A 27,497-nucleotide genomic window follows, 5' to 3' on the forward strand; every position below is an offset into this window, starting at 1 on the left:
CTTTTCCACTCTCGACCTTACTAAAGGCTACTGGCAGGTTCCCCTTACAGAGAGCGTGAAAGAAAAGACTGCGTTTGCCACACAAGAAGGGTTGTTTCAGTACCTCTGCCTACCCTTCGGTTTGCATGGAGCCCCAGCAACCTTCCAAAGATTGATGGATATCATACTCAAACCCCATCGTCAATATGCGTCAGCATATTTAGATGATATCATCATCTTTAGCGAAGACTGGGACAGCCATCTACCCAAGGTACAGGCAGTACTGAACTCCCTTAGAAAAGCAGGGCTCACAGCAAACCCAAAGAAGTGTGCCCTGGGTCTTGAAGAAGCCCGATACCTGGGGTATATAATAGGTAGGGGTATCATAAAACCCCAGGTCAATAAAGTTGAAGCCGTTCAGAACTGGCCACAACCCACAACTGAAAAGCAGGTGAGAGCCTTTTTAGGCATTGTAGGGTACTATAAGCGGTTCGTGTAAAACTTTGCGAGCATAGCAGCGCCCCTAACAGACTTGACCAAGAACAGTAAGTCAGTCATGGTCAAGTGGAACCCTGACGCAGAAAAGGCATTCCAAGAGTTAAAACGGGCCCTCTGTAAACGTCCAGTGTTAGTCACACCCAATTTTAAAAGAGAATTTATTGACCAAACAGACGCGTCCGATGTGGGACTGGGAGCAGTTCTGTCCCAGGAAGTAGAAGGAGAGGAACATCCAGTAATTTATCTGAGCAGGAAGCTCACGCCACCGGAAAAAAATTACAGTATTGTTGAACGGGAGTGCCTAGCCATCAAGTGGGCCCTGGAATCCCTAAAATACTACCTGCTAGGTCGGCACTTCAGGCTGATCACAGACCACTCCCCCTTAACCTGGATGTCACAGGCAAAAGAAAGAAATGCCAGAGTCACTAGGTGGTTCCTGACACTTCAAAATTTCAGTTTCTCTGTTGAACACAGGGCAGGAAAGCTACAGGGCAATGCCGATGCCTTGTCAAGGACGCATTGCATGGCGGCTAAAGGTGTCCGACCCCACAGGCTCGAACAGAGGGGGAGGGTATGTGAGACGGTGACCGGCAAGGTGCTGGAGGGCAGGTATATCTCGCCTAGGATGCTCTCCTATGCTGCTTTGGGGAGCGCTTGGGCAGATACGTGCCACCGAGCAGCCTGGGCTCGATGGAGGAAGCCGGCAGTATAGTGTTAGTAGCATTAAGCTACTAACACGTTGTAGCAAGTAGGTGGCTCCAAGCCGCATAATCCGGGCCGGCTTTTCCTGGAGTGACCAAAGTGAAGGGTGGGATGGTCACTCCCATGTACCAGGTGGGGCTAGTACCAGGCCTTATAAAGCCTGGGCCTACAGGGCCTAGAGGGAGAGCTGAGACCTTTGCAGGTCTGAGAGTCCTGGCTGGCTGTGTGCAGGAGCCATTTGTTTACCAGTATGTAGAGAGGGACGCTACATGTTTAGTAAGTGCTCAGACGAGCAGGATTTACGTTATGTTTGCCTGATGTTAAGGCCTGTATGCTTTTGTTTGCTTGGAAATAAACCCAGGCAAAGCCTGGCCTAAAGACTTTATCCTATGTGTCACTGTCTCTGACTGCTTATGCCCAGGTTGCTACCCATCCTAAACGCTAATCCCTCACAATATATAAAATATGTGTGTGTGCACACCCAAAGAGTGATCATCTGCAGAAATAGATGCCTTTAATCTAAAGGAGTAAGTCTCTGCATATATATACATATGTCGTCTCACCGAAGGGAATCACTGATTATTAAAATATAACTTTTATTCAAATTAAATAAAAACGTGCATGATCAGACTTGTGAATTGTGTGCCTCTTCTTTACTAGGATAACACCGATATATTGATATTTTGTCGTAATGTTTTGTTTTTATGTTTATGTCCTCATATTTATTGCTGACTGTGAATTAGAACATAAAGATCCCGCACAGCAAACTTTACTGTGTGGGAAAGAAAGATTCCTTTATTCTTTCTTATTTATTGTTCTGTTTCACAAATATACGGCTCCGTTCACCTTATTAGATTTATTTAGCGAGCAAGCCTCAATGGACAACCAATTTTCAGTTGTCAATTGTTATATATATTTGCCCCACCTGTAGTTTCGTCAAGTCCCAAGGACTGTGACGTTGTATTGACCAGTCACCTATGTCCTATTAACATATATACAGATCAACGACAAACATCATCCCATCAGGGGTTAATGAAGTCCTGCACTCTGTACACAGCCATCCATGTGATTGCATTGGAGCTCACAGTGATGAGCCCCCTGACAGGGGAGGCGTGGTTTGAGCTATTTAAAGCCTGGGAGTGAGGCTACAGACCACCTATGCTCATTCATTCACAGCTGGTCAGGCTGTTCACATCTATATTGATTTATACCATCCTGATGACGCAGCTACACCGATGCTAGCTGTAGAAACGCGTTGATGGTGTTCTATAGTAATTAGATGGGGACAAAGAGAGCTTTGATGGGTGATAAAATCTAAATCCATCAGATTAATATTCAGTCCCTAGAACTTTAGATGTTGAATATAACAGCTAGAAAAAGGGGGTTAAAGAGAGTCTTGATGGGTGATAAAATTTAAGTCCATCAGACTAACACTCAGTCCCCATAACTTGATATGCTGAATATAAATATGCAAATAAAGGGCTGATAGTTTCCACATTGTCAACTATATGTGGATCCATGACAGCCTCATATAAGCCATTCACAAGTAAACAGTATGGCTGAATGATGAATGAATGCAAGACATATATATATATACAGCCGTTTAATACAGCGCCATTAGTTGAAATTACAGCGCTGGACACTGATATATATGGTTTTGTGAATGTCCCATTAAATCCCAGAGACTGACTGTAAGAAATTTGACATCAGTGTGTTAATAGGACATAGGTGACTGGTCAATACAACGTCACAGTCCTTGGGACTTGACGAAACTACTGGTGGGGCAAATATATATAACAATTGACAACTGAAAATTGGTTGTCCATTGAGGCTTGCTCACTAAATAAATCTAATAAGGTGAACGGAGCCGTATATTTGTGAAACAGAACAATAAACAAGAAAGAATAAAGGAATCTTTCTTTCCCACACAGTAAAGTTTGCTGTGCGGGATCTTTATGTTCTAATTCACAGTCAGCAATAAATATGAGGACATAAACATAAAAACAAAACATTACGACAAAATATCAATGTTATCCTAGTAAAGAAGAGGCACGCAATTCACGAGTCTGATCACGCACGTTTTTATTTATATTTTAATAATCGGTGGTTCCCTTCGGTGAGACGGCTCTAATAATTAAAGGGGTTGTCCCGAGGCAGCAAGTGGGTCTATACACTTCTGCATGGCCATAATAATGCACTTTGTAATGTACATTGTGCATTAATTATGAGCCATACAGAAGTTATAAAAAGTTTTATACTTACCTGCTCCGTTGCTGGCGTCCTCGTCTCCATGGTGCCGACTAATTTTCGCCCTCCGATGGCCAAATTAGCCGCGCTTGCGCAGTCCGGGTCTTCTCCTCTTCTCTATGGGGCTCCGTGTAGCTCCGCCCCGTCACGTGCCGATTCCAGCCAATCAGGAGGCTGGAATCGGCAATGGACCGCACAGAAGCCCTGCGGTCCATGAAGACAGAGGATCCCGGCGGCCATCTTCAGCAGGTGAGTATGAAGACGCCGGACCGCCGGGATTCAGGTAAGCGCTGTGCGGGTGGTTTTTTTAACCCCTGCATCGGGGTTGTCTCGCGCCGAACGGGGGGGGGGTTTAAAAAAAAAAAAACCCCGTTTCGGCGCGGGACATCTCCTTTAAGCTAAGGGAAATTGGCTGTCACGGTGATAAATGTATATACATATGCGCAAACAGTTAAGGTGACTATTGGGGGAAATAAATATGATTAAATTAATAGAACTCCATACATACACACAGGAATAGGACTCCACACACACACATACACACACACACACACACACATACACACGTATTCTCATGTGCCCCCATAGAGAATAGCGATCTGCAGAAGTGAATACGTTTAAATTAAAGAAATAGAATTTTCTCTCTATGTATATACATGTATTGCACATCAGTTGCCATTGCTATACATAGATTTAGAAATTTTCTTTTGCACTTAGCATTGAGTAATCGAGTTGTGACCCCTTTACTTTTCTTATTTAGCACCTGTAGAATGGTCGTGCCAAATATCATGCTTATACAACACCGGGAAGTTAGAGAGTTAGTGGCGAGTCAGTCAGAAACACTATCTTTTTTCACTCGGGCATCTAAATGGTGAGTGAGGAGACTCAAAAGGCCATTTATGCTCCTCTGGGTAATATGCAAATAAGGGAGATAGAATAATACCTCCACAGTGCCAATTATTGGAAGGCAGCATTCCTTCAAGCCAAAGTTAGACTCCTCATACAATAGGTGGCACTGCCCGGGATCTCCTGCTTACTTTCCCCTGCCCAGGGGTTGTAGCACCGCAATGATGTCCAGAAACACCAGGTAAAGTCCAAAATACTGGTTCCTCCCGCATTTATTTCAGCATAGCATAGGCATTCAGTCACATACAGTCCAGCATATCATATGCAACTGCACACTGTTGTCCACCACAGTGCACACAGCAATGCAATCCGCTTCTCCTAGCAGACCTCCAGGAAGGTGACTTCGCCCCGACAGGCGATGAGCGAGGGGCCGACTACCCCCTGTCCGCTCCGTGCTTTCAGGTCCCTTACAGACCAGCACCAGGTCTACACAGACCTCAGGCCCCACAGGCCTCCATGGACCTAAGCTCCACAGGCTTCAAGGACCCCGAGTTTGTGAGAGAGGGGAAATTTAAACTGCGTAGCTGCACCCTTGCAGGTGCAGGTTAACTAAACCAGACACAATGACTGTGCTCAGAGGCCCCCTACAGGCCACTCTTGCTACTGCACTGTCACAGTACATCACACAGGGTGCTAGTACTTTTGCACTTAGCATTGAATAATTGCGTTGTGACCCCTGTACTTTTCCTATTTAGGACCTAAAGAATGCTCCTGCCAAATTTCATGTTTGTACAACACTGAGAAGTTAGAGAATTAGTAGCGAGTCAGTCAGTCAGTCAGTCAGTGATGGCTTTCACCTTTATATAGATAGATCTCCAAATAATGTAGACGGACGCCTTCTGAACATCTCTGGAGATGCCCTCCTGTTACAGGAATTATCCCACAAGGTAATAGGGCTTACAGTTTCTGTATGTACATTATTTAAATCGTACATCTATCTACATTTTTCAAGGTATGGACTAATTAAGAAACATTTAATTTTATTGTTACTGCAGCTCTCTGATTTTATTTAAATACATTAAAGAATTGAAATTTCAAGGTGAATGCAATAAGCCTTAACCCCTTAGTGACCGCCCTATAGTGTTTTTACATCCTGCCGTTGCAGGACATCTATGAAGGGAGATCACGCAGCTATCTCTGTTCATACATCACGGGTGTATGCTGTTTCTTGGAGCTGGCACCCGAGGACAACAGCTTTGACAAGCTGCGCAGCCCATTGGAGCTGTTAACCCTTTAAATGCTGCTATCAATTCTGACAGCAGCATTTAAATCTCTCGAACGATGTTCAGGGGGCAATGAGATTGCAGGGAGCCGTACGGGTGTCATGGCAGCTAGGGGCCTTCTGAAAGGCCCCAGGGCTGTCATGGCAGAATGCCTGTCAAGCCATGCTAGTGGAGTTAATTGATAGACTGCCTGTCAGATTGCAGTATGATGCAATGCTATGGAATTACATCATACTGCAGGAGCGATCAAAGTATCACAAGTTGTGGTCCCTTAGGGGAACTAAGAAAAAGGGACTGAAAATAAGATAAACAAAATTTTACTAATTATTAAAAAAAAAACTTTTGCCATATTGATAATCTAAATAATAAAACAAAAATATATATTTGGTATCACTGTGTCCGTAGAAGTCTGATCTATCAAAGTAATGCATTATTTACCCCGCACAATGAATGTTGTCCAAAAAAGTACATAAAGAACGCCGGAAATAGGCTTTTTTTGGTCACACTGTCTCCAAGAAAAAAATACAATAAAAAGCGATCAAAAAGTTGTATGTATTCTAAAATAGTGCCAACGCAAACTACAGGACATCCTACAAAAAATGAGCCCCCGCACACCTACGTCAATGGAAAAATAGAAAAGTCACTGCGCTCAGAAGATGGAGGCAAAAAATAATTGAAAAAAATAAATATCTTTGAAAAAAAAACAGTATAAGGGCTTATTCATACAGCAGTATTTTTCATCAGTATTTTGTAAGCCAAAACCAGATGCGGGTCCAAAATACGGAACAAATGCCACTTCTGGTTTTGGCTTACAAAATACTGATGAAAAATACTGATGTGTGAATAAGCCCTAAGTTTTATCGCACCGATCCATAAAATAAAGTTATTATATCATTTTTGTTGCAGTTTGTGCGCCGTAGAAACAAAACACACTGAAAGATGGTGGAATTTCATTTTTTTTCCATTTTTCACCACTTAGAATTTTAAAAAAGTTTTCGGTAGATTATGTGGAACATTAAATAGTACCATTAAAAAAACAACTCGTCCCGCAAAGATCAAGCCCTCAGACAGCTACATTGATGGATAAATAAAGGGGGGGGGGGGAAATCAAAAAAGCTTGGTCACTAAGGGGTAATATCATGCATATCAAAACCACTCATCACGGAAGCTGAGTTGTAGGGAGAGGCTTTTAGAATTCTGGTGGTAACATCCTTTCCTTGGTTTTGTAGTCTTGCAAATTACCTTTGTTTTGTTAGTGAAGGAAAGCTACCCGTGAGGAGTGGGGAGCAGCAGCTCCCCGTGTGAGGAGCAGAACCAGATATGTCAGCTGCTCTGTTGCCTGTCCGAGTGTGACATGGGGGAATGGGATGCTGATGTCCACTGCAGTTATATAGAAGTTTTGCCATAAGCTGGGAACACTTTGGCATTTCCATTTGACTTGAGTAGTTTATTTCAATATCCATTCATAGTTTAAGAAATATCAGATCGTCCGTATACCTTTAAGATCGTCCGTATACATTTTTTAGTGAAACTAAAACAAAAACAATTGATATAATTCTTACTCTTCCTAGTAGTAGTAACAACAATCATTAACATGTTTCTGTTTCTTCCAGGAGGTGGGAAGCATCATTGGGAAGGTGAGTACAGCAATGACTTGGTGATTGTTCTGTGCCCTCCCAGCCTCGGCGGTCATAAACATTTCTTTGTCATTTTGTTTCCATAACAGAAAGGTGAGACGGTTAAGAAAATGAGAGAAGAGGTAAGAATACGAAATGTCGGTTTATCCTTCGCAATTTCTGTACAACAAGAATGCTTATGTGCCATCCAAATATTTCGGGCTGCCCCAGGACGGAGGGAGAGGATCTCAGTGCTTGAAAATAGGATTCCAATTGACAGAATTTAAACTGAAATTTACATTATGCTTTTAAACCAATGAAAAATGGGAATAGAACTGTCACTCCTCAACCATAACCCCAGGGGCTCATTGTCACAAGGCTGGGTCAGTGCTTTAAAGCAGTCCAGGAAATGTAGAGAGGAAGGCACATGGAGATTACATTCACAAACATTATGCTGGGCAATGGTTCAGCTCCTAAATTAGCCATTCTTAAGTCATTGCAAAGTGCGCAGTGCCTATACAAAGGAGATGCCACCAATGGCAGCAAAAATGGGGAATAAAAATTCTAATATAAATGCGCCTCCATGCTTTTTCTTGCCCCACACTTTGCCCCCTTTCTATAACTTTGCTGTATGATGTTGGTGTCATTAGATGACACACGCTCACCACCGCCGGAAAATCATCAAATGTGAGTTTAATACATTCAGGGACTGTCAGGCGGGGTGAAAGCTACAATGTTAGGTCTATGGGTGGCGCTGCTGTGCTTCAGGCATGCGCTGGAATGAGTGAAGTGTTGCTAAGCAACACAGCAAACACTGCTAAGCTGCACAAAACACTGCCCAACCAAGAGAGAGAGCGATAGGGAGACAGTGAGAAAAAGATCAATAGAAACACAGAGAGAAAGCGATAGAGAGACAGAGAGAGACAGATAGAGAGAGCAATAGAGAGACAGAACGTTAGAACAACAGACACAGAGAGAGCAGAGAGCGATAGAAAGACAGTGAGAAACAAACAGAGAAAGAGAGATAGCGAGACAGAACAAGAGCGATAGCCAGGTAGAAGAAGAGCAATAGCTAGACAAAACAAGAGCGATAGACAGACAGAACGAGAGCAATAGCCAGGCAGAACGAGAGCAATAGCCAGGCAGAACAAGAGCGATAGACAGACAGAAGAAGAGCAATAGCCAGACAGAATGAGAGCGATAGACAGACAGAAGAAGAACAATAGCCAGACAGGACAAGAGTGATAGCCAGACAGAACGAGAGTGATAGCCAGACAGAACGAGAGTGATTGCCAGACAGAACGAGAGTGATTGCCAGACAGAACGAGAGTGATTGCCAGACAGAACGAGAGCGATAGCCAGACAGAACGAGAGCGATAGCCAGACAGAACGAGAGCGATAGCCAGACAGAATAAGAGCGATAGCCAGACAGAACGAGAGCGATAAACAGACAGAAGAAGAGCAATAGCCAAGCAGAAGAAGAGCAATAGCCAGACAGAACGAGAGTGATAGACAGACAGAGGAAGAACAATAGCCAGACAGAACGAGAGCGATAGCCAGACAGAAGAAGAGCAATAGCCAGGCAGATGAAGAGCATTAGCCAGACAGAACGAGAGCGATAGCCAGACAAAACGAGAGCGATAGCCAGACAGAACGAGAGAGAGCGATACCAAAACTGAAATCGAGAGTGAGAGATAGAGAGCGAGAGAATGAAAGAGACAGAGCAATACTCAGACAGGGAGAGAGCTAGACATAGAAAAACAGACAGAGAGAGACAATGAAAGACAATTAGAGAGAGAGAGAGGGAGAGAGAGGCAAGACAGAGAGAGAGTGAGCAAGTAAGAGACAGACAGAGAGAGAGAGACCTGTAGGCTTTTTTATATTAGATATCTGCTCCAAATACAAAGTTATCCTCTGAACAATCCCCTAACCAAGCAGATTTAGAAGTTCACAACCACTTCTGAAACCTCTTATGTTCACGCAGCGACATCGGGTCAATCTAGTTAATTAAATAAAGAAAGAATGAGGTTCATACAAATATTTCCGCAAACAAAGTGACAATGTACAAAAAAGGGAAAGAACATCACACATAAGAACCCATAATAGTGTTCTGCATACAGTACCACAATTAATATCTCAATGCATCGTGTATAACAAGGTCTCCAGAAGGAAAAAGAGGACACAATTATCTTCCATATAGCACTGTAGCACTGCTTCGCATTCTGCATGACAAACTGCATACCCTGCAATCAGGATTCACTGTACATGTCAAAGAAGTACACACTACTTACCATGCTTCAATCAGGGTGTGGCGATTAATCAATTCATTGGATTAATTTGCCCCTTAAGGAGCCCCGCAATTCTATTTTTATATAGAACTAGCTTACCCGTCGCGCGTTGCTGCGAAGACAGACAGACATACATTCATTCGTTTTTATATATCTAGATAACAACCAATCACAGCGCAGCTTTCATGTTGCCTCAGCAGTATAATATATAACAACCAATCATAGCGCAGCTTTCATGTTACCTCAGTGGTATAATATATAACAACCAATCACAGCGCAGCTTTCATGTTACCTTAGCAGTATAAAATATAACAACCAATCACAGCGCAGCTTTCATGTTACCTCAGCAGTAAGAGAAATAACCAATCACAGCGCAACTTTTATTCTGCCTCAGCAATATAAAAAATAGCAACCAATCACAGCGCAGCTTTCATGTTACCTCAGGAGTATAAGAAATAGCAACCAATCACAGCGCAGCTTTCATGTTACCTCAGTGGTATAATATATAACAACGAATCGCAGCACAGCTTTATTGCAACCTCAGTAGTATAATTAGTAGCCACCAATCACAGCACAGCTTTCATGTCACCTCAGCAGTTTAAGAAATAGCAACCAATCACAGCACAGCTTTCATTTTACCTCAGCATTCTCAATATCCAGCAATTGTCTTGTGATACGTTCGGCGGATGCATCATTTTGTAGTTGAACACGCATCCCGTTGCTCGTAATGCCTTTTGCTTTCGTGCTTGAGATGGAAATCAAACGATCTTTGTCTGGGGGGCATAACTGTCGACGATGCTCGCACGCGAGCCACCTATCATAGGATAGATGTACTATGCCAGTAATCTTACCATGAGTGTACTCAGCAACTTCCCAAAGTCTCATGGCAATTGGATGAATGGTGTAGTAATGCATAAAGGACAGACAGACAGACATTCATTTATATATATCAGGAAGTGAGAGAATTAGATTCCGTACGTAAAATTTGGACGCTAATTCTTTTGTGCTAGAATTGAATAATCAAGTTGGGACCCATTAGCTTTTCCTATTTATGACATAATCAATGCCCGTGCCAAATTTCAAGTTTCTATGTGAGAAAATGACATTGCGTACGTAAAATTTGGACGCTAATTCTTTTGCGCATAGAATTGAATGATGGAGTTGGGACCCATTAGCTTTTCCTATTTATGACATATTCAATGCCCGTGCCAAATTTCAAGTTTCTATGTGAGAAAATTACATTCTGTACGTAAAATTTGGACGCTAATTCTTTTGCGCATAGAATCGAATAATCGAGTTGGGACCCATTAGCATTTCCTATTTATGACATATTCAATACCCGTGCCAAATTTCAAGTTTCTATGTGAGAAAATTAGATTCTGTACGTAAAATTTGGACGCTAATTCTTTGGCGCATAGAATTGAATAATCGAGTTGGGACCCATTAGCTTTTCCTATTTATGACATAATCAATGCTCGTACCAAATTTCAAGTTTCTATGACATTGGGAAGCGAGAAAATTAGATTCTGTACGTAAAATTTGGACGCTAATTCTTTGGCGCATAGAATTGAATAATCGAGTTGGGACCCATTAGTTTTTCCTATTTATGACATAATCAATGCTCGTACCAAATTTCAAGTTTCTATGACATTGGGAAGCGAGAAAATTACATTCCGTACATAAAATTTGGACGCTAATTCTTTGGCGCATAGAATTGAATAATCGAGTTGGGACCCATTAGCATTTCCTATTTATGACATATTCAATACCCGTGCCAAATTTCAAGTTTCTATGTGAGAAAATTAGATTCTGTACGTAAAATTTGGACGCTAATTCTTTGGCGCATAGAATTGAATAATCGAGTTGGGACCCATTAGCTTTTCCTATTTATGACATAATCAATGCTCGTACCAAATTTCAAGTTTCTATGACATTGGGAAGCGAGAAAATTAGATTCTGTACGTAAAATTTGGACGCTAATTCTTTGGCGCATAGAATTGAATAATCGAGTTGGGACCCATTAGTTTTTCCTATTTATGACATAATCAATGCTCGTACCAAATTTCAAGTTTCTATGACATTGGGAAGCGAGAAAATTACATTCCGTACATAAAATTTGGACGCTAATTCTTTGGCGCATAGAATTGAATAATCGAGTTGGGACCCATTAGCATTTCCTATTTATGACATATTCAATACCCGTGCCAAATTTCAAGTTTCTATGTGAGAAAATTAGATTCTGTACGTAAAATTTGGACGCTAATTCTTTGGCGCATAGAATTGAATAATCGAGTTGGGACCCATTAGTTTTTCCTATTTATGACATAATCAATGCTCGTACCAAATTTCAAGTTTCTATGACATTGGGAAGCGAGAAAATTAGATTCTGTACGTAAAATTTGGACGCTAATTCTTTGGCGCATAGAATTGAATAATCGAGTTGGGACCCATTAGTTTTTCCTATTTATGACATAATCAATGCTCGTACCAAATTTCAAGTTTCTATGACATTGGGAAGCGAGAAAATTACATTCCGTACATAAAATTTGGACGCTAATTCTTTGGCGCATAGAATTGAATAATCGAGTTGGGACCCATTAGCATTTCCTATTTATGACATATTCAATACCCGTGCCAAATTTCAAGTTTCTATGTGAGAAAATTAGATTCTGTACGTAAAATTTGGACGCTAATTCTTTGGCGCATAGAATTGAATAATTGAGTTGGGACCCATTATCTTTTCCTATTTATGACATAATCAATGCTCGTACCAAATTTCAAGTTTCTATGACATTGGGAAGCGAGAAAATTAGATTCCGTACGTAAAATTTGGACGCTAATTCTTTGGCGCTTACAATTGAATAATCGAGTTGGGACCCATTAACTTTTCCTATTTATGACATAATCAATGCTCGTGCCAAATTTGAAGTTTCCATGACATTGGGAAGCGAGAAAATTGGATTCAGTATGTAAAATTTGGACGCTAATTCTTTGGCGCTTAGAATTGAATAATCCAGTTGGGACCCATTAGCTTTTCCTATGTATGACATAATCAATGCTCCTGCCAAATTTCCTGTTTCTGCGACATCGGGAAGTGAGAGAATTAGTGGCAACGATGGAAATCGAATGATCTACGTTGGGGGGCGTAACTGTCGACAATGCTCGCATGCGCGCCATTTATCCTAGGATAGTTGTACTATGCCTATAATCTTCCCAGGAGTGTACTCAACAACTTCCCAAAGTTTCATGGCGATCGGATGAATGGTGTAGTAGCGCATAAAGGACAAACACACACACACACACACAGACAGACAGACACGCATACATTCAATTTTATATATATAGATTACAAAATTAGTTCTTCACATTTCAGATGGCACTCTGCACCGCGCTATATGAAAGAAGCAGCTTCCATGGCTGTCTCCTCCTCCGCAATGCTGGGACGCTGCCGCTATTCACGCTTTATAGGTCAGTTGTGCCGGGTGGGCTGGAGCCAATCATGGTGATGGTGGTTTCACTTCCTGCCAGCCCCCATGAGCAGGTAAACCAGGAAGCTGCTCTTCCCAATCACTATAGATCTCCTGATTATTGTCGCCACTGCCAGCCATCCTGAGGTTTCAAGGATCTGGAGGTGCAAACATGGCATATGCAGAGGGGTTTGTGGAGGACGGAGGGGTTCAAGCACTAGTTCAGCATCGGTACATACAGAGGATAATGCAGCCTCCCCGCAAGCAGTCAGCGAATGTGCAGGCAGCCGTGGCATCAGCTCATTTCTTGCAGTAAGGGCTCCCACCCACTAGCGTTTTTTTTCACTGCGAAATTCGCACGTTTTTTTTTTCTACAGGGGGTCTATGGGATTTGTAAAGCTAAAATCGCGATCGCGCAAAATCGCGATTTACCGCGAAATCGCGATTTTAGCTTTACAACTCCCATAGCCCAAAGACCCCTGCAGAAAAAAAAAAAAACGCTGCGAATTTCGCAGTAAAAAAACGCTAGTGGGTGGGAGCCCTAACTAAGCACTTCTGTCAGTGTAAGAAAGGAACTATTGTGACAGGACCCTGAACATTTACCCAGCTCTAGGTGAACCTGTGATCATGTGATACCATCAGGGAGGAGTCTTATTGGCTCTAAATTTATTCTGCGGCAGGACAATGACCCCATGTCAGACCATGTCATTAAAAACTGTCTTCAGCGTGAAGAAGAACAAGGAGTTCTGCAAGTGATGATTTGGCCCCACAGAGCCCTGATCTCAACATAATGCAGTCTGCCTGGGAATACATGAAGAGAGAAGGATTGGAGCGATCCAACATCCACAGAAGATCTGTGATTAGATGCAATGAACCACCTCCCTGCCAAGTTCCTTCAAAAACTTTGTGCAAGTGTACTGAGAACTGATGCTATTTTGAAGGCAAATGGCGGTCACAACAAATATTGATGGCATTTAGATTTTTCTTTCATTTTTTTGCATGTTGTTAATTCACAAAAAATCTATTAAGTCTTCTATTTTTGAAAGCATTTTTACATGCAGCATACTTTTCTGTAGCTAGCTGAATAATGACCGTATTTATTCATTACAGAGTGGAGCACGAATCAACATATCAGAAGGCTCCTGCCCAGAGAGAATTGTGACAATCACAGGACCAACGGATGCAATTTTTAAAGCATTTTCAATGATTGCACTAAAATTCGAAGAGGTAAGTAAACAAATTTACATTGTATTTTGAAAAATAATGCCAGATCCTGTATAAGGTAATATCCTATAGAATAAAATCAACGCAACAGTAAAAAACTATTCATATAAAGCTGCTTTCAGGTCTGTATTGGAACCTCGAGTTGCAGGTTCTGTCGCAGATTCAGCACAAAATACGGTGAGAAAAAGCACTGCTGTGTAGAGGCATGTTAGTTTGTGATCGGGGTCTCTTGTTCCTATACTTTCCTTTTGAATTTTTTTGTCTTTTTTGCAGTGTGATTTGTCCCTACATGTATTAGTAGGAATGGGTGGTCTGTAGGACTGAAGAGTCTTGACAGCCCATCAGACACATCTTTGATTTGTGCACCTGGAAGACAGCAGCCCTCTCATGAGGACTCTGAGTGCTTACTACACAGTTCTTTGTGAGTAGAGTAATTTCTTGCTGTATCTCTTCATTGTTCTCCTGTATGAGAGCCCGGTACTGGTTCCAGAGCAGTATGGGTGCTGACTGACTCCTGATCCTCCTGCTTCTTTGGGTCACATACTTCCATTCCTCGGCATCTGCAGGTACACTGGACATTTATTTTATCAGACACATCTTTGATTTGTGCACCTGGAAGACAGCAGCCCTCTCGTGAGGTGTCAGGTCTGCAGACAGCAGCCTCAGTTCCTCTCAGTAGGGAATCCCCCACAACCACCACTCTCCTCCTCTTTTTCACAACAAGACTTCTTTTTCTCCATTCAAAAGGACTCTGTGTGCTTACTACACAGTTCTTTGTAGGTAGAGTCATTTCTTGCTGTACCTCTTTCTACTTCTGTTCAGGACCAGTACCAGACCCTCCTGCGATAGAGCCTGGTACTGGTTCCCGAGCAGTATGGGTGCTGGCTGACTCCTGATCCTCCTGCTTCTTTGGGTGATGTGCTTCCATTCCTCGGCTTCTGCAGGTACACTGAACATTTCTTTTGCTTCAACATTCTCAAGACTTTCTTCTACTCTGCCAACGAAATCCTCACCTTCCTTGATGTGTTACAATGTAGCTATTCTCTCCTGAAGACTTTGCAGTTTTTCCTCCAGTAGAGAGACAAGCTTTATTTTCTAGCCAGTGAAGTTCGGCTTTTCCTCTGGTAGGTCTGTAAACATATAGCATACGTTGCAGCTCACTATATGGCTATTCTTTCCTTCCATGTTGTCAGTTGATGTCACTTCCAAACTTCTAAAAGTAAAGATTTGTAGTGAAGATATCTAACCTATAAGATGCTACTAAGTGTATAACCTTGTCTTGGCAATGTCCTCCGAGCAGCTGGACACTGCTAATCCCAGCAATCTTCCCGCTCACAGTGACTCTTCCAAGAATGTAAATTAGCATCCTGGAGCTCCAATCTCTGGTCCATATGTACTAAGGTATTTGATTACAGTCCGCACAATATGATATACAAGTGTCTGTCACTTTTTAGTTTTGTTTTTTGTATATTCACATTTTTAATGATTTGAGAATTATAAAAATAAACAATAAAAATGGGAGGGAAAGGTTGGGAAACAAAAAGGACAGGGAGAGAGGTAAGACAAACAAATTATACCTGGTGCAGTAGGGTTCACTTAGATATGTCAACATAAATCAGACTGAAGTAGCCAGAAGTATAACAAGACCACAGTGGTGGAATCGGGTCAACTCCAAGTAGAATCTTATGAGAAATGAGAAGAAGGCATTTCTAAAGGAAAAGCAGCCTAATTTTAGGGAAAATGCCTTAATATATATGGTGTCATATCATTTCAAAGGTAGAATACTCCACATGGACAAACCATAAGGGGAGGGAAATGAGAAGCTGAGTAAACGGCGTATTCCCCCGACATTTATATACGTTGTAACCACATGGTGCTTGTAAGTACGGTGGCCCAAAAGAGGGTAGTTTGGGTTCAGATACAGTGATTTATTCACCCACCATCTTCTATCCCAGTCTCTGCTGAGTCCCCATGTGACTCCTTCTGGAATGTGAGGGGTGGAAGTGTCCTGTTTTGGGGGTCTCCAGTGATACCCCAGATCTGGTGCGGTCTCTTCCTTACTTGCAGAGCCATGACCTTACGCTGAACAGGGAGCACATATGACTACTTTGTACAACTTGTTCCAGGCCTGTGGGTGGTTCACTCCCAGAAGACAACAAGCACCAGCAGGCAGTTGTTTCCTAGGGGTTATGAAATGCCAGCGACATCTAGGGCACGGACTGTCGGTTTTCTGTGTGCCCTTCTGTGCCATTAGGTACATTTTATTAATGATGAAAATGTCACTTGAATGGGTTTCCACACCTGTTGTCTTCTGCAAGTTCCATTTGTTCTTCAAGAACGGATACTCTATGAATAATCCGATGCCAGGTCTGACATTAGCGTTCTTCACAATGTAATGTTTAGAAGAATAGGGACATGTAATTCAACATATTATAAAATTATCCCATTGAATATAATAAATGATATTCGTATACATATTCATTAGGATCAGTGGAAGGAGAGATGGGAACAATGGAGCATGCCACCCTTATGCTATAACTTACATCTGGGGTAATATCACCAGGGCCACTTATAGAAAGTGCTACAATGTTTCAGTAACTTCCATTCCATGTAAGGCGCCGCCACGGCTGTCTCCGATACACCTGGCGACATGTGAGGAGGATCAGAGATGTGTAGTACAGAGGAAGGAACTAAAGAAGGTCCTGATGGTGTATTTACACAGGCGAGTACGATATAGGTCCAAGAAATAAGACCTACATTGCATCTGTAAATCTGCAATTTTCAGGCTTCTGTGGTGCATCTCCACATTAAAAACATTACTGTACTATATATTTTTTAACACATTTTTAATGCATTTTTCCCTTCAAGTCCTTCTCTTGGCTCCCAGTTTCCTTCTGCAGCCGTCTCAGCTCTTCCCTGTGACAGTCTGTATTTGTCCAAGGACACTGCGAGTCACAACTGCTGACTGGTTCTCTCCTTTGCACACAGTAAGATTCAGCCTTCTGTGGCCCACAACACAACCTTCTCGCACTCAGCAACAACAACTTACCACCTTCTTCTTCCTCCCCCTGGCAGAGCTTTGCTCCTTTGGGGTATTGCTACCAGGAGGTGTGTGATCAGGGTGAGTGGCCCGGGGCATGGCGTATCACAATGTATGATTTCACCTCCGTCATTCCAGGCACCCAGCGGCCTCTAGTGAGTGCAGTGCCACTGGCCCCTTCCACATCACTTGACCAGCGGCGCTGCGCTCACTAGAGGCCGCCGGGTGCCTGGTAAAGGAGGCGCCAAGAGTACAGAGACTTCAGAGGTGAGAAGGGGGTGCAGCGATGGTTGATGGAGCGAACTTTGATTCTGTCTCTTAGGCAGAAGTGCTGCGGACTTTGCCACAGAATTCTGGCAGGTAATTTGCAGCATTTTTGCTAGGTATCAGCTTACCCCAGGTTGGGTCTACACAGGCTGATTTACAATGAAGTGTCTGCAGCGGACATTCTGCAACAGATCAGCATTTGAAAGGCTGCCTCAAAACCCGCAGCATTTGGTATGGGCTTTGTTGTGTATTTTATTGCTCATTTTTGAGTTCACCCTCATTAGGAAGAGTTGAATTAAATTTCACACCACACGTCCATTTCCGCATGGGTTTTGTGTGGATTTTTTGTCCGCAGCTTGTGGGCGAGATTTTAAAAATTTCATCCACTTTACTGCTGCTGAAAATGTCGCATAATGTCTGTGCAGGAGGGGAGGGGGGGTCTGCATGGAAATTCTACAGCAAATCTGCCCAATGTTAGACCCAGCCTAAGGGGATTTGTAGGAAGAGCCCATTGGCATGTACCGAGTCAGAACGGAACCACAGCTCCAAGCCCCCTTGTAGTGACTGGTGCTCATAATTGCAAGTGCAGCTCACATTGAAATCACTGGGGGCTGTGCTTGTAATTGCAGGCTGGCATTCCATTGATTTCAATGAGAGCTGCATTCATGAGCACCAGACACTACCCAGGGGTCGGAGCAGTACTTCTGCTCTGACCCCCGTGTGTCCCGGAGGGCGCTGCCAGGAAAATCCATTAAATGCTGGCTGAGTGATTCACAGCCTGGGAGCTGCGCACATTCTCATGGCACCCCAGGGATGGGAATCACTGCTCTGGTGAACACTCCTTTGGCTCCCTCTGGTGGTAACTGTAGGTTATGTCTTCAAAGCATTTACAGTCAGGCAAAAATTAAGTCCATCATTGAAACTGAAAATAATGCTTTTGAACATTTTTAGGGCAAAAATCAGAAATCCAAATGAAAACATAAAATAAGATTGAAGTGAACATCAGCATTCCTCTGCCTATTTACAGTGAATCAGTGAGAACTACTCCTTATTTTATGGTTGTTATAATGTTAAATCGGTTTTACAAAATGTTCCACATAAAATACAGCTCCATAAAATAACAGACAGACTTCTACTCCCCCCTCCTGCTGTGTCGCACACTGCCGCCTGATCCTGCTCCCGGTGTTTAATTACAGGCTGCAGTCTCACAGGTGCTGCAGTCTATGGTAGAGCTAAATGATGGGGAGCGTGCTCTGTCAATGGCCGCGGAGCCCGTCACGTCCCATAAATAGGCGAGTCTACAGCCTGTTTACAAGCAGCGAGAGCGGGGCACAGTGAGAGCTCAGTATATGTCTACTTGTTTTATGGCAGTGAGCCAAATTTTATGTAAAACCCCTTAAGTAAGCATAGCAATTTTATCATGAGCATATACTAGTATTAAGCCCCATCAAGGGGAGCTTATACAACTTGTCATGTTGAAGGGCTCAGTGTCACTTAACATGGTCCTAATCACTTTAGTTAAACTGTTCAACACACCTCTGCCCTGCTAACACTGTAGATAGACATGCAGCTATGATGGTAAACCTTACGAGCTCGTGGGACAGAATCTCCTAATGGGAAACAAACTAACCACGGCCTGTAAAATGGGAACATATATTTAAATGTATCGAAAAGTCTTCAGAGTTTCAAAAGAGGACTCACCTGGGGACTGGCAGTGGCTCCTCGTAGAGGGACAACCCGCCAGCACCTCTGGCTCCTGGATCGCTGTATGGTAGTAGTGACAGCACTTGGATACCATCCTTATCCAGATGATCCGGAAGATCACCAGGGACTATATGCTCACTGGTCCTCAGTGGGCATATGCATATATCAAAGTTTTATCATCCAAAAAAGGATAAAGAACAAATACTCCACGCTCGATGGATCAGGGCAAAAAAGTGGTCACTATAGCTAATATACTTTTCTACGTTTATTTAGCCATAAAAGTTTAAGCAGAATTAGACAGAGTTTGCAATGTGTTTCAGTGTGATATAGCGCCTTTTTCCAGCATAACAGGTGTGCAATACAGACAGGTTTTTCTATACATATCAATATAAGTAGAGGTTATCTACTTATATTGATCAAACTACTAACTACCACTTGACCGTGAGTGTGTATGTTTGTGTGTTGGTGCTTCTCATGCTCCACCCCTGATGACATCATCACAGGTCTTATAACATATAAAAAAGCCTGAATACAACTAAGCCGTTATTATCTCAGACACAATTCAGCAGTCCTGAAAGCAACCTACCACCACCAAAGAGAACTAGTGGGCTGAAGGACCTGTGGGGATGTCACTGCTGTGGGAGGAGCCATTGTGTAGTTTGGTAAAAGAGATCTAATGAGCTGAAGGAACAGTGGTGATGTCACTGCTGTGGGAGGAGCCATTGTGCAGTTTGGTAGAAAGTACTGTATACTGGATAAACTGACAGCAGCCACTGGAACTGTGATGACATCACCATCATGTGATCACCTGTGTGGGTGGAGTCTGGAGTCACGTGACCAGGGGCTGATCACTGTATCCAGGAGTCTGCTGAGCTGATGATGTCTGGAAATCAGCATGGATGTAACATGTAGTAGAGCTGTGTGTGTGATTTGTGGGGATCAAAATGGATGTACCATGTAGTACAGCTGTGTGAGGCATTGCACCATCAGAAACACTAGTACTATCATTTCCTAATAATTACTAGTATGTATATAAACCTAATCTGTATTGCACACATGTTATGCTTTAAATAGGCGCTATATCACGCTGAAACACATTGCAAACTCTGTCTAATTCTGTTTAAACTTCTATGGCTAAATAAACATAGAAAATTAATCTAGCTATAGTGACAACTTTTTTGCCCTGATCCATCGAGCGCTGAGTATTTTTTCTTTATCTTTTTTTGGACCATAAAACTTTGAAAATCTTTTAATACTGAAGATCGTAGCTCATACAAAGTGTTTTTGACTGCCCGGCAACACAACATTCGAAAATATTTTGGAATGCAGGGTCAGACAAGACCTTCAAACAGAGCTTTATGAATTATGTGTCCACCAGCAAGTAGACTGCCTGTAATTAAAGCATTTCTTGTGAAAAAAAAATACTTTGGTCTATGTGAGTTGTATCTTTATCAGAATTATCATAGAATCATAGAATGGTAGAGTTGGAAGGGACCTCCAGGGTCATCTGGTCCAACCCCCTGCTCAGGGAAGGATTCACTAAATTATCCCAGACAGATGTCTGTCCATCCTCTGAAGACTTCCATTGAAGGAGAACTCACCACCTCCCGTGGTAACCTGCTCCACTCATTGATCCCCTCACTGTCTAATATCTAATCTGTGCCTCTTCCCTTTCAGTTTAATCTCACTGTTTCTAATCTTCTAGAATTTGTTTAGCGATTATCATTATTTGCTATCATGGAAAACCAATACTTTGGTGCTCAATACTCCCGTCTCACAGTGAAAGATTTTAGAAAGTTTATTATTTAGAATAAAGTAATTTAAAGTGAGAAATGCAAAAAAAGTATAAGAAATAAGAATATGTCATCACAAAGATGTTACGTTCTTGCGGGGCATAACAACGATGCCCGGAACAAACGTAACCAACACGTCAAACTATGACATGACAATGCTGTTAATGGACTACACATATATCACAACTCCAAAGCAAGAGATATACCAAACAACAGAAATGGGAATACTATCCTGAACTAACATTGGCTTGGTGGATCCAGCCAAAAGCAGGGTAAACGGCCCCACATCTTGAACCCATGGAACCTAAAGTAGTTTGTCCCCAGATGAAGGATAGGGAAGAACCTATACCAGATGGAAATGCCAACAGCACTAAGAAAAGGCACCTAACAGACAGTCCATAGTCACACCAAACACAACAAACAGGACATGGTTCAGGTTCACCACTGGCCCCAAGGGTATTCAGGCATCTGCACACCAACTGATGGAGGAGATTCAGGCATTTACATACCAATGGACAAAGGGGATTCAAGTGTCCACTCACCAGTGGATAGATGGGATATAGACAGGACTTGTACCTCAGACATCTGACCACCATCGGATTAAGGAAACGGACAGACCTAGACTCACCTAAAGTACCTTCTGCCATGACAGTAAAGAGGCATTCAACAGTGCCCAAGGCGCAATCATGTGGACCAGGCTGATGAAGAGACGCCACACAAATTCCACATCCTGATTGTGGCTGGCATGCCACAAGAAGAAATTCTTGCTAATAGGTAACAACAGAATCAACCTCCTAAACTGTGGTGATTGCTTCAAAGGAGAAATTCTGGTTAACTGGAAACAAGCGCTACCTTACATATTGATTGATCTATTCCCAACCAGTCATTGACGCATTAAGCTGTCTCAAACCAGACAGAAGAGAAACATTCCCAAGACTACTTTCTCAGCATACATGGGTTACACTGCAGACATACAACCAGTTACAGAGATATATTAGCAATTAACAAATCAAAATACTAAACTAAGAATTAGTATTGCTTATTCTCTCATCATTGTCAACTATAGTTCCATGTCATATATAACAAAAGGACAATATCACCGCTAGTGATGAGTGAACTTTTGAAAGTTCTGTTAGGCTGGTTCGCTGAATTTTGACAAAATATTTGGTTTGTTACGAATTAGTTTTAACAAAATTGGAACTTCACCAATACTCCTTAAACTGGTATATAACACCGCCTAAGAGCCATAAAAGCTATGTATAGCACTCTCTTAGGTCACCTAGGAGTGTATTTAGATACTTCTAAGCTATTTTTGAGGCAAAGTTGTTGAAAAAAAAAGGAAAAAGAAAGAAATTGACAAAGGAGAATCAGAAAAAAGCGGAAGAAGGATCTCTCTTTTTTCCTTCTACTTTTTCATTCATACTTTTCCTTCTTCTCTCTCTTTTTCCTTCTTCTATTAGCGGGTTTGGCTGAGAGCAGCTGTCTGAGATTCAGGTTCTCGACAAATCAAACTTTTAGTGAATTTTAACCTAAAGTAGGGTTCTACTGTTTCGGTTCACTCAACGTTAATCCCAATGCCTGAATTTAAAGATGTGTTTGTAGAGCTGCATCGGGAGGGGTAACATCACTCCTTAAGTAGAGCACCTAGAGGGTGAGTGAGGAGACTAATAAGGCAATGCATGCTCCTCTGAGAAATACTGTATATGCAAATAAGGAAGCTGGAACAATACATCTGCAACACCACCTATTGGATGGCTGCATTCCTGCAAATCAATGTTTGACCCTTTAGATAGGTCTTTATAACAATGATTGGGAATAGAAAACCAAGGGTTTTTGCCTCTGATCATTGTGCAGTAGGATTCTGGCTTGGCTAGCGAGAGGCCTATGATGTGTGTCAGGACAGGTGTCACTCTTTAAGGCGAGCACCTAGAAGGTGAGTGAGGAGACTTGTAAAGCCATCTATGCGCCTATGGGAAATATATGGCCTCTCACTAGCCGAAACAGAAACCTACTGCACACTGGTGAGGGCCAAAACCCCTGAAACAGCTGTCTGTGTATGGATTCTGGCTTGGTTTTAATTCCCAATCATTGTTCCAGAAGACCGGTATAAAGGGTCTGACAGTGATTTGCAGGAATGCTGTCATCCAATAGGTGGTGCTGCAGAGGTATTGATCCATCTCTCTTATTTGCATTTACAACTGCATATCACATCTTCTCCTGCAAGCCCTTCTAAGTCCACATCTGAGCATTATACTCCCTGTTTTCTCAAGAGCAAGTTCTTTTTTGTAGACTGTGACCCAATGACTCTTGTTTCTTAGTACCAAATAAAATAACGTTTATCACATCACTCCATACGCCAGTCTGCCAGCTTATTTATACATTGCAGCCTGCTTTTACTGAAATGACTAACGGGCAATAAGCTTATATGTGTTTTGTTGGGTTTTTTTTGTAACAATCTGGCTCAGGGTTTGAGTCTCTTTTTGTAATCAGTGAGGATCAGAAGCATGGTCAGAAAAAGACAGAGGTCATTATATGGGTAGATATCAGTTTGCAGTACAGAGGAGTAGATGGGTGGCGTAGTCAGAGAAGCCAGAGGTCGGTCCACAGGTAGCTGCTGGCTGGCAGTACAAAACTCTCGCAAGCATGGGAGGTGCCAGGCCAGGTTATGTCAGGTGGTCAATCACAAGATAGGGTGGAGCCAAACAGGAACTGAGTTACCAGGAGTAAGGAATGGGAACAGCCTCAGCATGGACGCTGTTAAACAGGCTGAGGAAAGTAGAGAAGCAAGAGTCACAGATCACAAACTAAAATGTTTCTACACAAATGCAGAGAGCATAGGAAACAAACAAGAAGAATTGGAGCTCCAAACACAGGAAGAGAAATATGATGTCATAGGCATCACGGAAACTTGGTAGGATGATACACATGATTGCATACAAGGCTTGAAGGATGCAACTTATTTATAAGAAACAGACCTAAAAAAGGGGAGGACGTATTGCAGAAACTGTAGGGCAAGTGTCAATAAAGCTAAAGCTAATAATGAATTAAGGCTTGCAACAGAGGCCAAAAGCAATAAAAAAGGATTTGGGGTGTCAAAAACAAAAGAGAAATCAAAGATGCTATTGGATGCTTATAAGATGGAAATGGTGAATTGGTTAAGAATGATGTTGAGAAGGCCGAACTTTTACATTCCTATTTTGTATCTGTTTTCTCTCAGAAAGTAGATGAAACATCAACTGATCTTCCCTGTGCAATTGGGGGAATAAAAGAATGCAGACCATCTATAAGCAGAGAGATGGTGAGGGAACACATAGCTAACTTAAATGAATTCAAGTCTCAAGGTTCAGCTAGATACTAAAGGAAGCAGTGGAGGTAATTGCTGAAACACTCGCCGTAATCTTTGAAAATTCCTGGAGAACAGGAGATGTCCCAGAAGATTGGAAAAGGGCAAATGTTGTCCCTATCTTCAAAAAAGGGAAGAAGGTGGATCCAGGAAACTACAGGCCTGTGAGCCTGACTTCTATACTGGGAAAGATCTTTGAAGAAATTATTAAACAGCATGTATGCAAGTACTTGGATAAAAATGAAGAAATTAACCAGAGCCAGCATGGGTTTGTGACAAATAACTCATGCCAGATGTCCTAATTTTCTTCTATGACAGAATCACTGACTGGGTTGATTAGGGATATGCGGTGGATATAGTATATTTTAACTTTAGTAAAGCATTTGACAAAGTATCTCATACCATACTTATTGAAAAAAATTACCAAATATGGAATTGACAAGGCAACTGTTAGGTGGATTCTCAAGTGGCTGAGTGATCGTACTCAAAGAGTGGTCAAAATGGCTGCACATCCAAGTAGAAGAATGTATCAATGGGGGAACCACAAGGCTCTGTCCTGGGCCCAGGGTTGTTCAACATTTTTATAAATGATCTGGAGAAGGGAATTGATGGTAAACTGATCAAATTTACCGACAACACAAAGCTAGGAGGTATAGCTAACACTAGGGAAGAGAGAGAGAGAGTATTTAAATAGATCTAGAAAAGCTTGAACAGTGGGCGGCGACTAACAGAATTTAACAAGGAGAGATGCAAAGTCCTACATCTGGGCAAGAAAAATTTAAAAAGCACATACAGAATGGGAGGAATTGGGTTAAGCAGCACCAAATGTGAAAAAGACTTAGGTATACTAATAGATCATAGACTGAACATGAGTCAGCAATGTGATGCAGCAGCAATAAAAGCAAACACAATTCTAGGATGTATTAAGAGAACCATAGAGTCTAGATCACGTGAGGTCATTATCATCCTCTACTCTTCCTTAGTTAGACCTCATCTGGAACACTGTGTCCAGTTCTGGGCACCCCACTTTAAAAAAGAAAACTAGAACAACGATCCGCGCCACCATACGGTTAAAAATATATAAGGTAACTCACCTGGTGCACAGCGCGGTTCCCGCCTGCACCTGTGGTCCGGGTGTGCCTGTAAAATATGCAGGAAATCTCCAGGTATCCTTCGGTGAAGAAGGAGAGCCGCAGGAAAGTCAAACCCCAAAGAAACAAAAATTTCCTTCAGTGGGTTAAATAAGAAGTGTTTTAAAGGGAAAAAAGCTTCTCTCCGCGCTCCTGGTAAGAGACACTATTTAAAGATGCAATTTTTATTGTATGGGATGCTTGAAAAAGGCGTTTAAATACGCCGAAACGCGTTGCATGACCCTCGCGGAAAGAGGTGTCTTTTGTATGCATTTTTCTTGATTTATTTTTAGTTTTCAAATAAATTTATTACATGAAAATACTGTCTGCCATGACAGTGGATCTGTTCTAAATAAGAAAATCGACAGCAGGAGCGTGGAGAAAAGCTTTTTTTCCTTTAAAACACTTCCACTTTAAAAAAGACATAGACAAACTGGAGCAAGTTCAGAGAAGAGTTGCCAAGATGATGAGCAGTCTGCAAATCATGTCCTATGAGGAACGGCTAAAGGATCTGGGAATGTTTAGCAGAAGAGAAGGCTGAGAGGAGACTTAATAGCTGTCTACAAATATCTGAAGGGCTGTCACAGTGCAGAGGGATCAGCCCTATTCTCATCTGCACAAGGAAAGACTAGAAGCAATGGGATGAAACTAAAGGGAAGAGACGCAAATTAGATATTTGAAAAAACTTTCTGGCAGTGAGGGGGATCAATGAGTGGAACAGGTTACCACAGAAGGTGGGGAGTTCTTCAGTGGAAGTGTTCAAACAAAGGCTGGACAGACATCTGTCTGGGATGATTTTGTGAATCCTACACTGAGCAGGGGGTTGGACCCAATGACCCTGGAGGTTCCTTCCAACTCTACCATTCTATGATTCTCTATGACTCTATGAGAGCCGTCACTGTGAGCGCAGGACGTCCCGGGTTCAAGTCTTGAGATTTTTAGTTTATTAATCTGTATTTAGTTTTAGCTTTGCCAAGTTTTGATTAATCCATATACCAAGAGCAGACGTCCTTGCTTGTATTTATTCAATTACAGCCTTGCATGCTGTGATGACCAACACTGCACACATGTGAATGGATCTTTTCAAGCTTAAATGGTCAATAACTTTTCAAATAATTTGTGCTTATATGATAGTCAGTATGCTAACTAGCAAAAGTGCAATTTACTTTATTTACCTAACATTACATTTATCTGCTAAGTTCCTGGCCACTTGAGGTTTCTCTTCCTCTTAACTCTCTCTTTATTCCGGTCGTCAGCTGCTATTATCACTGGTACTTGAGACACAAGACAGAGAACAAGAAATTTAGAAGGAGAATTAGTCATCCTGCTAATTAAATTCTATGAGAGCAGGGAGGAGGGGGAAAGATAGAAATAGCTGTGCTATTAGAGCTAATGGAGCATTAGTTACTGCTGCTTATTCATAATTACACTGCTCAGTACTGCTGTACACTGACCTACATGATGATGTTATGCCTCTCTCTGTGTTCTAGACAGATAGAGAGCAGAATTTGCAGTTCTCTGTGTACACTGTATAGAAGACTGCATCTTCTTCCACCAGTTCTGAGATAACAGAAAAAAAGGCAGGATACGAGTAACTTAATAATGGCCAGAAGTAGTGTGCTTTGGAAACTGAATGTACTGTATTGTAATAGTGAATCTATTATCCACCGCTTTGTAATAGATTTTAGTCATACAAATAAGATAATGCAAGAGTTTGTAGTATGTATCAACAGACATATCTGAAAAATTTGACAAGGGTCATGCTCTCCTGTCATGTCCGTTTTAATGAATATTTGCATCCCCCAAGAAATAAGGTTTTTAGAGCATCTTAATTTCGGATTTCGAATTAGCTATTCCTATTCCCCTTGTTCATGAAGCATTTTCTTAGCCAGGGTATTGGCAAGGGGTATAGTGAAACCAAGTTGTCAATTTAGGCCATGACTACATAGAGACTCAGGTTTCAAAACATGAAGACTATGGTCTTGCATTGTGACTTTTCATATAATGATTTTCAGTAGGGTTGCACTTCAGCCCACAACATGACTGTTACAAAAGAAAATCCAGCACTGT

At 42.0% G+C, this 27,497-nt stretch overlaps 1 protein-coding gene across 7 annotated transcripts in view; it reads left to right on the top strand.

Moving 5' to 3' along the window:
* Positions 1–27,497, top strand: part of LOC136578925 (poly(rC)-binding protein 3-like) — a 645,331-nt gene that overhangs the window by 271,825 nt on the left and 346,009 nt on the right. For all 7 annotated transcript variants that reach the window (XM_066579119.1, XM_066579121.1, XM_066579120.1 and 4 more), the window contains exons 4-6: positions 7,169–7,192; positions 7,282–7,314; positions 14,037–14,153. In XM_066579119.1, the coding sequence (XP_066435216.1) occupies positions 7,169–7,192; positions 7,282–7,314; positions 14,037–14,153 (174 nt within the window). The remainder of the gene's footprint in view (positions 1–7,168; positions 7,193–7,281; positions 7,315–14,036; positions 14,154–27,497) is intronic.

Source organism: Eleutherodactylus coqui, chromosome 9 (assembly GCF_035609145.1).
Source record: "Eleutherodactylus coqui strain aEleCoq1 chromosome 9, aEleCoq1.hap1, whole genome shotgun sequence".
NCBI classification, from domain to species: domain Eukaryota; kingdom Metazoa; phylum Chordata; class Amphibia; order Anura; family Eleutherodactylidae; genus Eleutherodactylus; species Eleutherodactylus coqui.